The sequence below is a fragment of the Talpa occidentalis genome, unplaced genomic scaffold (assembly GCF_014898055.3).
Source record: "Talpa occidentalis isolate TD23 unplaced genomic scaffold, MPIMG_talOcc4v2.1 talOcc4.3, whole genome shotgun sequence".
NCBI classification, from domain to species: Eukaryota; Metazoa; Chordata; class Mammalia; order Eulipotyphla; family Talpidae; genus Talpa; species Talpa occidentalis.
In genome coordinates this window covers 283513-297624 of record NW_023603184.1, presented here as the reverse complement: position 1 = coordinate 297624, position 14112 = coordinate 283513, and the positions used below count along the sequence as shown (strand labels likewise).

The window sequence follows — 14112 nt, the reverse complement described above, 5'->3', positions numbered from 1 at the left end:
AGACTGAAGGAAGATAAAGTTATAATCTAGGGACTGTCACACATGAAATGCTGAATGGTATTTGGCCCACAATGGTAGAGATAAAAGCTAGTAACTGTTTAAATACTAATAAATCATGAGGATTCCACGTAAATCCAAACCATGAAGCATTTTTCTTTTATTTATTAGTTATTGGTTAGTTGTTTTGTTCCAATGACTTCTGGCAATAGAGTAACTTATCGTTCTCTGCCAAATTATATTGAAAGACAGAAGCTTCAGGGAACTGGAGTACACAGAAAGAAAGGTGAGGGGGGAAAGATGTCAAATTGAAAAGTCAAGGTTTCATGTAAGTAAGAGATTGCAGACCATGGTAACACCTCCACGTGTGGTCATTTCTATGAATGTGAGCTCCTTCCACTTCAGCAATGAAGCTGCAGAGGTAGGAAAAGGGATTTTTATGCGTTATTGTGTTCTAATTCGAGGAGTTATTCCAAATCTGCTTAATTTTTAACATGATGGTAATAACATAAACATGGACAAGAAATTGTTAAAATTAATTAAAATTTTTAAAGTTTTCTGGTGTTTCTCTTGACATATATGAAATTGAATAATAAAAATTGCATAAGTTAACAATCTTTAGGTATTACCATATACCAGATTCTGGATTTTTCATGCCTAGTTTCAGATAATGATTTTGTCATTCATTGAGGAAGATGCAATTTTTGTTCTCAATGGGGAAGTGAGGAAAATATGTGTTCAAGTAGCTGGCAGAAGGGCACCTTTCTACAAAGTGTGGTAGAGATGAGTTTACTAATCACAGTCTGTTAAGAACAGACCATTCAACCACTTTTTTGCTTTATTTAGACTCTGCTGTCACACACTCAATGCTTCAAAGTTACCAAATATAAGGATTGTGATGGATTGTTGCTACCTGGGAAGAACATGGTGGACTCAATATGCCAATGGTCCTACTTGAGAGAGGGAGATTATTTATTGCTTCACGCATAACAAAAACAAATCGTATTCATCCCAGGGCTACATGAAGCCCAAATGTTGTACACATAATATCGTATATGTAGGTTACATAATCCATGAACTCTTGTTTGAAGAATTGTTCTGTCAATTTTCTACAAATTTTCTTGTTTGGAATCTACATTTCTGCAGCACCCTCGAATCTGCTGTTTCCAGGAGACTCAGAGCTTCAGGAATTCAGGTGCTGCTTCTTTAGGCACAACATGGGAGTGGACATTTCTGAGTCTCAGAGCCTCCAGGTAGCTGACATGAAGTGTGACCAGGTGCACAAATTGATGGCTTTGGCTTCATTCTAGGCTCTGAGTATTCCCCCAAACTTTACTTTTAATCATATCATTCCTTTCCCCCTCTCATTTTCACAACTTACTTCACAAGATGACTCAAGAATAACTCAGAGGAAACAGGTTTGGGGGGAATAAAACAAGAAAAAGTTTCTCTCTCTCTCTCTCTCTCTCTCTCTCTCTCTCTCTCTCTCTCTCTCTCTCTCTCTCTCTCTCTTCCCTGGTCTCTTTTACTCTCCCTCCATGTCTCCTTCTACAAGATTAATTTTATAATGAGTAATTTACTCAATTTTTAATTTTCACAAAATAATGAACACATTCTTTTACACCATAATTGAAATATAAATAAATGAAAACTACATAAAAGAAGTTCATGGAAGAAAGAACAGTTTGGGTGACTTCCTACATTTCTCTACATAGACTATCTTTCGGACCCTCTATTCTCAAAAACAAGGTTTATGTGCTGGGTCTAATCATGGAAAAAAGTTTTCAAGGTGCCTATCACTTGCATTTGCTGCTCAGCTATATCCCTGCTTGCAGATCACTAATATCATCAGTTATCAGGAAGCCAGATTTTTACCTTCTCTGTTAGATATTCTAATGATCTACAAATGGACCCTTACATATTCTGGCCACTGAATTTCATTAGGAGTAGAAATACCTGACTTCATATTATTTCTTGTTTTAATATCCCAAGTTTTGTTTTCACTTTTCAGGAAACACTACAAAATATTTTTCTTACTGAGGTGTAAGTGTAACTCTCTTTATCACCCTCTTGAGGGCTTCTTTGATATCCTTGTTCCTCAGACTATAGATAAAAGGATTTAACATGGGGATAATGAGAACATAGAACACGGAAAGAAACTTGTTCTGTTTCGTGGAGTGGCCAGAGCTAGGATGCATGTACACACCCAGGGCTGTGCCATAGAAGAGAGTCACAACCACCAAGTGGGAGGCACAGGTGTTGAAGGCCTTAGTGCTAGCTTTGAGAGATGAAATTTTCAGGATGGAAGCTGCAATGAAACCATAGGATAACAAAATAATAATCAGAGGACCTAAAATAACAAAACAAACTAACACGAAAAGACTCATTTGACTGATGAAGGGATTAGAGCAAGAAAGACTAATAATTTCAGTTATGTTACAGAAGAAATTCTGGATGACATTTGGTCCACAGTAGTATAACTGAAAGCCAGTGATTGTTTCAACTAAGCTAGAAAAGAAACCGCACCCAAGGGCCCCAGCAACCATCTTCCAACAGAGCCCAGGTGCCATGATAGTTGAGTACTGGAGAGGGTTGCCAATGGCCACGTATCTGTCATAGGCCATGGCAGCCAAGAGGCAGCACTCAGCCTGACCCAACGAGGCAACTACAAAATACTGACTGGCACAGGCAAAGAAGGAAATGACTTTTTTATCTTTGAAGAGGTCTGCGAGCATCCTTGGGCTGATGGAAGAAGTGTAGCAGATGTCTATAAATGACAGGACGCTGAGGAAAAAGTACATTGGTGTGTGCAGGTGGGAGTCCATCCTGATTAGGGTGATGAGACCCAGGTTGCAGAATAATGTCACAAGGTAGATCAGCAGGAAGACTGGAAAGAGACTAAGCTGCAGCTCTTTATCTTCTGAGATTCCCAGGAGAACAAACGTGGTCACTGACGTGAGGTTTCTGTCCCCTGCCATGGACCAGCTTGGCACCATGTGCTGAGAAAAGATGACAGAGGAAATGGTTTCATTGGCAAAAACCAGAAAGAGTACTCTTGATTGTTCTCTTTCAGACAACAGACTAAATATACAAACATGATTCATTAATGTTGAGTGAATCTTGCCTCTTTGTATAATCACCAATGTTATGTTCATAAGTTCTCTATAAAAATACTCTCACTGTCCCTATGGGAGAAGACAGAGTGGTGAGGCATCATCAGTGCTTTATCCGCTAAAATATCTTGATTCCCTCTGTTCCTTTCAAATTTACAATGACTTGGCAATGGGAATTACACCAAATTACAGTGACATTGTCCATCTGCACAGGTGAAGAAGGTCACTTTAACTAGCCAGCCCCATGTGACCAGTGTTTGGAGAAGAACCTGATCATGTGAAGCCTCGGTGTAAAATGAGGATGTCCAGTAGGTGCTTGTTAAAATCTTTAAAATCCCCTTGAGGGGGACACCCTGATAGTGCAAGGGGTGAACCACACCACTATGAAGCTATCAGAAGCCACTGCAGCATGAGTTGGAACCCCGACCATCCAGGCAGGTGACCCACATGGCGCAGCAGACCTCTCCTGTCTCACCCGCTGCTACCCTCAGCAGTGTATTTAAGTCGATCCACCGGTTCTGCTCCCCATTCTGTCTCTGATAAATCCTCTCAGCCCCCAACCTCTGGCTTGTAGCCCAGTTCTTGTATGCATAAATAAATGAAACTTTTAAAAAAAAATAAAATAAAATAAAATCACCTTGAGAATTAGTATTTAGACAATTTATAATGAGGATGTACAGGAGATTATATATGTGTCTTTCTGTGTTCACAAGGTCTGCAAAGAAACAGGAATATATAACAGGGTCATGGAAGGAGACACATGCCCAGTAGTGGTTGGGAAATGGATGTGACTTAACCAAGTTAATGACTCAAGGAAGCCTCCTGAGAAGTTAGATAATACACAGTTGGTAGAGCTTTATGCTCCCTTCCTTGAAGCTACAGTTTTTCATACTGAATTCAGAGATACTTATAACATATAGTCTAGAAGAGTGATTCAGGCTCTTCATGGAGTGGGTGATACTTTTGTAAATGTGGGAAATTCTGACTCTCCTCCAGTAAAGCCACCGTCAGCCCCTGTGCATGGTCTTACTGGATTCTCAGTCACCACAGAGTCCACTGTCATTTCCAGGTGTAAGACTCATCCTACAAAAGTCACTTAACCTCATAAATGTCAGGATGTGCAGACAATGGACATGGGAACTGGGAAATTGTGGCAGATTGTGGAATTCTTTTCTCCTTCTTCACTGGTATCAGAACAAGGAAAATGAAGACCTGCATTTCTGAGCCAAAGCACATGACTCTTGCCCCGGCAGTGAGTGTCTGCCCGAGGGGCAGCATTGTCCTTGTCCTCAGAGGTCATGAGAACACTTCTGACATAGCACATCTTCATGCAGGAACTCACAGCATCAAGAAATTATAGGATGTATTTGTTGGAATTAAAACTCACACAAACATTCTAGTGGCAAAATACAGTGTTCTAAAACACAGTTATTCAAATGTAAGAATTGGGCTCCAGGTTGGACTTTGTCATTTTATCGATATAAAAATGATGAAGATTTTTTATCTCTGCATATCATTTTCCTCACTTGTAAATTTAGTAAGTACCTGAAAAGTATCATTCCATTAGGAAATGAGATGTAAGCAAGAGGTCATAGAGCAGTACTTAGTGAACACAAATACCTCAATAACTGTTACTAATAATATCATTAATTATTATCTGTTTCATTTGCTTGAGTCAGGTTCTCCACCTCCATTTATTGTGGCTGCTTCTCACTTATGCCAGGACCAACACCACAGCATTGATGAACAGCCCACTCAACAGGCTGCCTTATCCTTAAGAGTTTTTTAAAATAAATGTTACAATCCTGGTTCAGGATTTATTCTTAAGGGAAATGCACATCACAAAGTACAGTGTAAAGTTTTGACCAGTCAATGGGAATACATTTCTTTTATTTATTACATCCTGATAAAGAGGAAGCTGTAACTAAATGTATATGAGTGACCCATCTCTGCAAAATAAGAATGTGGGTTTTCAATTGATTCAGTTAATCATGAGATAATTTACCTTGTAAAAATTTGGACAGCTGGATGAAAAATATCTGAATGTATTCATCTCTTGATCAATTTTACAAAGAGAATTGTGATGGATTGTTGACTGATATAAATATTAATAGAAGTTTCACTGTGTAAATCTAGCTAACAAAATACCCTACCCAAAATTACAACCTTAGACAAGTGCATGAGTGATAAAAAGTCAGAATGGTGTGCAATAAATAAAAACAATGAGCTATAAGAAAGATTGAAGACCTGGTAAGATCAATACTACCTGGTTTTACAGTGGGCCCATCACTGGTGTTTTGAAAAGACCACAAGACCAAAGATATTATACATGTGCTTTGGCTGTCCTTTATGTAGGGACCAGTTTGTTTCTTGCTACTCAGAATTGAAATGGAAATCAAGTTATTACTAATATTATTTCCAAGCAGATTTATTAAGGGGATAACAAATGAGAAGCGTGCTTAGGTGGTAAGTCTGGAGAACATAGAAAAGCCTGTTTTCCTACATGTATCCCCCCGTGAATTCAGTACATCACTGCTCAGGATGCAATTATTAAATTTGCAACGTTTCCACCTTTACAGGAACCATCTCAACTGATTCTAGATAAAATATTATTTCCAGTTCATATATGGAAAACCAGAAGGTGACAAAGTTCAGTATTAAGTCATTGATAATTACAGAACTAGATCTCAACATTACCCTAACCCCTGTGTACCTGACATCAATCTTGTCTCTGAGGTCAGGGAATTTGGATAAGGGGGATCATTCCATGGAAGACACCACTGGGAGAGGGCAGTGCTGAAGAACACAAGTGACCGCGTGTCACACTCTTTGCTCCCCACAGCCACTGCTAGGAGGCTTACACAGCTGTGGAGACAGCACACAATCCTCTCTTATTTCTAAATCTTGTTCTCACCTTGACCAAGATCCCTCAGGAATACACACTTCTTGCCAAGGATGGAAATAGCGTATTTCTTCCTTGAAAAATATTCCAGAATGGACCCGGTTGACTCCAGAATAGGAGCTGTGAGCCATGAAACAGGTTTTTCACTGACAGCAAGAGAGATGCCCACAAGCGGGGAGTCCTAATATTTATTATCAAGGGCAGCAGAGTGAGGGGGAAAGACAATTAGATGGAGGGAACCTCCAGGCACCTGCTCTCTGGGGCCCTGTTCCAGGAAGCTTTGGTCACCGCTAATCGGCCCATTAGCCATGTCCCCTCTGGATCCTTTCCCCATAGTCTTCGCATAGTCTCAAGGTTATAGATTTTGTTTTAACAAACTTGTGGGCAATTGAGCTGGAAATGTCTTAGGAATATTTCTGCATCATATGTTTACTTTCCAGGTAAGTAACATGAACCAGAGTTGTAAGGAATCTGCCCAAGCTAACACAGCCAGTTGGTAAATAGCTTAGCAGCAATAAATTAGATGAGTGGACACTTTCTTGTTTACCAAAAACTTTCATTTTAAATATGTTAATGTATAATTTTTTCAATTACTTGACATGAATGTATCATCATAGCAGCCCTGTGAAGCATACGAGGAATCAAGGAAGGGGATTTCCTTTCTTCTCTCTACTTAAATATTATTGAGATTGACAAAGACACATATATTCTTACTCTTTTTCCATATTGAAGTTCAAAAATCTAGCCCCAAAATCATTGTGGCTAGTTAAAGGTGTCATGCATTTATCAGCTTCTTGGGAACCCTTTATCATCTTTATTCCTCAGGTTATAGAAAATAAGGTCAGCGTGGGAATGACAACACAGAATATGACCAGGACATGCTCTCTTCGTGGAGTGACAGAAGGGGGATGCACGTGCACAGAAAGGCTGTGCCATAGAGGACAGTCATAGCTGCCAGGAAGGAGGCACAGGAGTTGAAGGCCTTGAACTACCTCTGGTGCAGGGCATTCTCACTGTGGAAGCTCCATGGAACCAGAGCATTAGTGGTTGGCAAAAAAGACCCAACTTCATCAAAAACAAGTGAAAGAAAAGTAATCATTGGGCATAGGGACAGACTGAAGGAAGATAAAGTTATAATCTAGGGACTGTCACACATGAAATGCTGAATGGTATTTGGCCCACAATGGTAGAGATAAAAGCTAGTAACTGTTTAAATACTAATAAATCATGAGGATTCCACGTAAATCCAAACCATGAAGCATTTTTCTTTTATTTATTAGTTATTGGTTAGTTGTTTTGTTCCAATGACTTCTGGCAATAGAGTAACTTATCGTTCTCTGCCAAATTATATTGAAAGACAGAAGCTTCAGGGAACTGGAGTACACAGAAAGAAAGGTGAGGGGGGAAGATGTCAAATTGAAAAGTCAAGGTTTCATGTAAGTAAGAGATTGCAGACCATGGTAACACCTCCACGTGTGGTCATTTCTATGAATGTGAGCTCCTTCCACTTCAGCAATGAAGCTGCAGAGGTAGGAAAAGGGATTTTTATGCGTTATTGTGTTCTAATTCGAGGAGTTATTCCAAATCTGCTTAATTTTTAACATGATGGTAATAACATAAACATGGACAAGAAATTGTTAAAATTAATTAAAATTTTTAAAGTTTTCTGGTGTTTCTCTTGACATATATGAAATTGAATAATAAAAATTGCATAAGTTAACAATCTTTAGGTATTACCATATACCAGATTCTGGATTTTTCATGCCTAGTTTCAGATAATGATTTTGTCATTCATTGAGGAAGATGCAATTTTTGTTCTCAATGGGGAAGTGAGGAAAATATGTGTTCAAGTAGCTGGCAGAAGGGCACCTTTCTACAAAGTGTGGTAGAGATGAGTTTACTAATCACAGTCTGTTAAGAACAGACCATTCAACCACTTTTTTGCTTTATTTAGACTCTGCTGTCACACACTCAATGCTTCAAAGTTACCAAATATAAGGATTGTGATGGATTGTTGCTACCTGGGAAGAACATGGTGGACTCAATATGCCAATGGTCCTACTTGAGAGAGGGAGATTATTTATTGCTTCACGCATAACAAAAACAAATCGTATTCATCCCAGGGCTACATGAAGCCCAAATGTTGTACACATAATATCGTATATGTAGGTTACATAATCCATGAACTCTTGTTTGAAGAATTGTTCTGTCAATTTTCTACAAATTTTCTTGTTTGGAATCTACATTTCTGCAGCACCCTCGAATCTGCTGTTTCCAGGAGACTCAGAGCTTCAGGAATTCAGGTGCTGCTTCTTTAGGCACAACATGGGAGTGGACATTTCTGAGTCTCAGAGCCTCCAGGTAGCTGACATGAAGTGTGACCAGGTGCACAAATTGATGGCTTTGGCTTCATTCTAGGCTCTGAGTATTCCCCCAAACTTTACTTTTAATCATATCATTCCTTTCCCCCTCTCATTTTCACAACTTACTTCACAAGATGACTCAAGAATAACTCAGAGGAAACAGGTTTGGGGGGAATAAAACAAGAAAAAGTTCTCTCTCTCTCTCTCTCTCTCTCTCTCTCTCTCTCTCTCTCTCTCTCTCTCTCTCTCTCTCTTCCCTGGTCTCTTTTACTCTCCCTCCATGTCTCCTTCTACAAGATTAATTTTATAATGAGTAATTTACTCAATTTTTAATTTTCACAAAATAATGAACACATTCTTTTACACCATAATTGAAATATAAATAAATGAAAACTACATAAAAGAAGTTCATGGAAGAAAGAACAGTTTGGGTGACTTCCTACATTTCTCTACATAGACTATCTTTCGGACCCTCTATTCTCAAAAACAAGGTTTATGTGCTGGGTCTAATCATGGAAAAAAGTTTTCAAGGTGCCTATCACTTGCATTTGCTGCTCAGCTATATCCCTGCTTGCAGATCACTAATATCATCAGTTATCAGGAAGCCAGATTTTTACCTTCTCTGTTAGATATTCTAATGATCTACAAATGGACCCTTACATATTCTGGCCACTGAATTTCATTAGGAGTAGAAATACCTGACTTCATATTATTTCTTGTTTTAATATCCCAAGTTTTGTTTTCACTTTTCAGGAAACACTACAAAATATTTTTCTTACTGAGGTGTAAGTGTAACTCTCTTTATCACCCTCTTGAGGGCTTCTTTGATATCCTTGTTCCTCAGACTATAGATAAAAGGATTTAACATGGGGATAATGAGAACATAGAACACGGAAAGAAACTTGTTCTGTTTCGTGGAGTGGCCAGAGCTAGGATGCATGTACACACCCAGGGCTGTGCCATAGAAGAGAGTCACAACCACCAAGTGGGAGCCACAGGTGTTGAAGGCCTTAGTGCTAGCTTTGAGAGATGAAATTTTCAGGATGGAAGCTGCAATGAAACCATAGGATAACAAAATAATAATCAGAGGACCTAAAATAACAAAACAAACTAACACGAAAAGACTCATTTGACTGATGAAGGGATTAGAGCAAGAAAGACTAATAATTTCAGTTATGTTACAGAAGAAATTCTGGATGACATTTGGTCCACAGTAGTATAACTGAAAGCCAGTGATTGTTTCAACTAAGCTAGAAAAGAAACCGCACCCAAGGGCCCCAGCAACCATCTTCCAACAGAGCCCAGGTGCCATGATAGTTGAGTACTGGAGAGGGTTGCCAATGGCCACGTATCTGTCATAGGCCATGGCAGCCAAGAGGCAGCACTCAGCCTGACCCAACGAGGCAACTACAAAATACTGACTGGCACAGGCAAAGAAGGAAATGACTTTTTTATCTTTGAAGAGGTCTGCGAGCATCCTTGGGCTGATGGAAGAAGTGTAGCAGATGTCTATAAATGACAGGACGCTGAGGAAAAAGTACATTGGTGTGTGCAGGTGGGAGTCCATCCTGATTAGGGTGATGAGACCCAGGTTGCAGAATAATGTCACAAGGTAGATCAGCAGGAAGACTGGAAAGAGACTAAGCTGCAGCTCTTTATCTTCTGAGATTCCCAGGAGAACAAACGTGGTCACTGACGTGAGGTTTCTGTCCCCTGCCATGGACCAGCTTGGCACCATGTGCTGAGAAAAGATGACAGAGGAAATGGTTTCATTGGCAAAAACCAGAAAGAGTACTCTTGATTGTTCTCTTTCAGACAACAGACTAAATATACAAACATGATTCATTAATGTTGAGTGAATCTTGCCTCTTTGTATAATCACCAATGTTATGTTCATAAGTTCTCTATAAAAATACTCTCACTGTCCCTATGGGAGAAGACAGAGTGGTGAGGCATCATCAGTGCTTTATCCGCTAAAATATCTTGATTCCCTCTGTTCCTTTCAAATTTACAATGACTTGGCAATGGGAATTACACCAAATTACAGTGACATTGTCCATCTGCACAGGTGAAGAAGGTCACTTTAACTAGCCAGCCCCATGTGACCAGTGTTTGGAGAAGAACCTGATCATGTGAAGCCTCGGTGTAAAATGAGGATGTCCAGTAGGTGCTCGTTAAAATCTTTAAAATCCCCTTGAGGGGGACACCCTGATAGTGCAAGGGGTGAACCACACCACTATGAAGCTATCAGAAGCCACTGCAGCATGAGTTGGAACCCCGACCATCCAGGCAGGTGACCCACATGGCGCAGCAGACCTCTCCTGTCTCACCCGCTGCTACCCTCAGCAGTGTATTTAAGTCGATCCACCGGTTCTGCTCCCCATTCTGTCTCTGATAAATCCTCTCAGCCCCCAACCTCTGGCTTGTAGCCCAGTTCTTGTATGCATAAATAAATGAAACTTTTTAAAAAAAATAAAATAAAATAAAATCACCTTGAGAATTAGTATTTAGACAATTTATAATGAGGATGTACAGGAGATTATATATGTGTCTTTCTGTGTTCACAAGGTCTGCAAAGAAACAGGAATATATAACAGGGTCATGGAAGGAGACACATGCCCAGTAGTGGTTGGGAAATGGATGTGACTTAACCAAGTTAATGACTCAAGGAAGCCTCCTGAGAAGTTAGATAATACACAGTTGGTAGAGCTTTATGCTCCCTTCCTTGAAGCTACAGTTTTTCATACTGAATTCAGAGATACTTATAACATATAGTCTAGAAGAGTGATTCAGGCTCTTCATGGAGTGGGTGATACTTTTGTAAATGTGGGAAATTCTGACTCTCCTCCAGTAAAGCCACCGTCAGCCCCTGTGCATGGTCTTACTGGATTCTCAGTCACCACAGAGTCCACTGTCATTTCCAGGTGTAAGACTCATCCTACAAAAGTCACTTAACCTCATAAATGTCAGGATGTGCAGACAATGGACATGGGAACTGGGAAATTGTGGCAGATTGTGGAATTCTTTTCTCCTTCTTCACTGGTATCAGAACAAGGAAAATGAAGACCTGCATTTCTGAGCCAAAGCACATGACTCTTGCCCCGGCAGTGAGTGTCTGCCCGAGGGGCAGCATTGTCCTTGTCCTCAGAGGTCATGAGAACACTTCTGACATAGCACATCTTCATGCAGGAACTCACAGCATCAAGAAATTATAGGATGTATTTGTTGGAATTAAAACTCACACAAACATTCTAGTGGCAAAATACAGTGTTCTAAAACACAGTTATTCAAATGTAAGAATTGGGCTCCAGGTTGGACTTTGTCATTTTATCGATATAAAAATGATGAAGATTTTTTATCTCTGCATATCATTTTCCTCACTTGTAAATTTAGTAAGTACCTGAAAAGTATCATTCCATTAGGAAATGAGATGTAAGCAAGAGGTCATAGAGCAGTACTTAGTGAACACAAATACCTCAATAACTGTTACTAATAATATCATTAATTATTATCTGTTTCATTTGCTTGAGTCAGGTTCTCCACCTCCATTTATTGTGGCTGCTTCTCACTTATGCCAGGACCAACACCACAGCATTGATGAACAGCCCACTCAACAGGCTGCCTTATCCTTAAGAGTTTTTTAAAATAAATGTTACAATCCTGGTTCAGGATTTATTCTTAAGGGAAATGCACATCACAAAGTACAGTGTAAAGTTTTGACCAGTCAATGGGAATACATTTCTTTTATTTATTACATCCTGATAAAGAGGAAGCTGTAACTAAATGTATATGAGTGACCCATCTCTGCAAAATAAGAATGTGGGTTTTCAATTGATTCAGTTAATCATGAGATAATTTACCTTGTAAAAATTTGGACAGCTGGATGAAAAATATCTGAATGTATTCATCTCTTGATCAATTTTACAAAGAGAATTGTGATGGATTGTTGACTGATATAAATATTAATAGAAGTTTCACTGTGTAAATCTAGCTAACAAAATACCCTACCCAAAATTACAACCTTAGACAAGTGCATGAGTGATAAAAAGTCAGAATGGTGTGCAATAAATAAAAACAATGAGCTATAAGAAAGATTGAAGACCTGGTAAGATCAATACTACCTGGTTTTACAGTGGGCCCATCACTGGTGTTTTGAAAAGACCACAAGACCAAAGATATTATACATGTGCTTTGGCTGTCCTTTATGTAGGGACCAGTTTGTTTCTTGCTACTCAGAATTGAAATGGAAATCAAGTTATTACTAATATTATTTCCAAGCAGATTTATTAAGGGGATAACAAATGAGAAGCGTGCTTAGGTGGTAAGTCTGGAGAACATAGAAAAGCCTGTTTTCCTACATGTATCCCCCCGTGAATTCAGTACATCACTGCTCAGGATGCAATTATTAAATTTGCAACGTTTCCACCTTTACAGGAACCATCTCAACTGATTCTAGATAAAATATTATTTCCAGTTCATATATGGAAAACCAGAAGGTGACAAAGTTCAGTATTAAGTCATTGATAATTACAGAACTAGATCTCAACATTACCCTAACCCCTGTGTACCTGACATCAATCTTGTCTCTGAGGTCAGGGAATTTGGATAAGGGGGATCATTCCATGGAAGACACCACTGGGAGAGGGCAGTGCTGAAGAACACAAGTGACCGCGTGTCACACTCTTTGCTCCCCACAGCCACTGCTAGGAGGCTTACACAGCTGTGGAGACAGCACACAATCCTCTCTTATTTCTAAATCTTGTTCTCACCTTGACCAAGATCCCTCAGGAATACACACTTCTTGCCAAGGATGGAAATAGCGTATTTCTTCCTTGAAAAATATTCCAGAATGGACCCGGTTGACTCCAGAATAGGAGCTGTGAGCCATGAAACAGGTTTTTCACTGACAGCAAGAGAGATGCCCACAAGTGGGGAGTCCTCTAATATTTATTATCAAGGGCAGCAGAGTGAGGGGGAAAGACAATTAGGTGGAGGGAGCCTCCAGGCACCTGCTCTCTGGGGTCTTGTTCCAGGAAGCTTTGGTCACTGCTAATCAGCCCATTAACCATGTCCCCTCTGGATCCTTTCCCCATAGTCCTCGCATAGTCTCACGGTTATAGATTTTGTTTAAACAAACTTGTGGGCAATTGAGCTGGAAATGTCTTAGGAATATTTCCACATCATATGTTTACTTTCCAGGTAAGTGACATGAACCAGATTTGTAAGGAATCTCCCAAAGCTAGCACAGCCAGTTGGTAAATAGCTTAGTAGCAATAAATTAGATGAGTGGACACTTTCTTATTTACAAAAACTTTCATTTTAAATATATTAATGTATAATTTTTCAATTACCTGACCCGAATTTATCATCATAGCAGCCCTGCGAAACATACGAGGAATCAAGGAAGGGAATTTCATTTCTTCTGTCTACTTAAATATTATTGAGATTGACAAAGTCACTTGTATTTCATGTCCTTTGTTCCATATTGAAGTTCAACAATCCAGTCCCAAAAATCATTGTGGCTGAGTTAAATGTGTCACCCATTTATCAGCTTCTTGAAAACCCCTTTATCTTCCTTGTTCCTCAAGCTATAGAAAATAAGGTTTAGCGTGGGAATGACAACACAGAACATGGACAGGGACATGTTCTGTTCGTGAAGTGGCAGAAGGAGGACGCATGTGCACAGAGAGGCTGTGCCATAGAAGACAGTCATAGCCGCCAGGTGGGAGGCACAGGA

At 39.6% G+C, this 14112-nt stretch overlaps 2 protein-coding genes across 2 annotated transcripts; both read right to left on the bottom strand.

The window, feature by feature from the left end:
• Positions 1 to 2030: 2030 nt before the first annotated feature.
• LOC119254180 (olfactory receptor 1440-like) lies at positions 2031 to 2993 on the bottom strand. Its single transcript, XM_037521302.1, has one exon. It carries the CDS (start codon positions 2991 to 2993, stop codon positions 2031 to 2033), a length of 963 nt encoding a protein of 320 aa, XP_037377199.1.
• Positions 2994 to 9150: 6157 nt separating this feature from the next.
• LOC119254179 (olfactory receptor 1440-like) lies at positions 9151 to 10113 on the bottom strand. Its single transcript, XM_037521301.1, has one exon. It carries the CDS (start codon positions 10111 to 10113, stop codon positions 9151 to 9153), a length of 963 nt encoding a protein of 320 aa, XP_037377198.1.
• Positions 10114 to 14112: the final 3999 nt, after the last annotated feature.

What these genes read in the sequence shown, in the direction of transcription:
- LOC119254180 (XM_037521302.1), bottom strand. Translation starts at nt 2,993, where the DNA reads ATGGTGCCAAGCTGGTCCATGGCAGGGGACAGAAACCTCACGTCAGTG.
- LOC119254179 (XM_037521301.1), bottom strand. Translation starts at nt 10,113, where the DNA reads ATGGTGCCAAGCTGGTCCATGGCAGGGGACAGAAACCTCACGTCAGTG.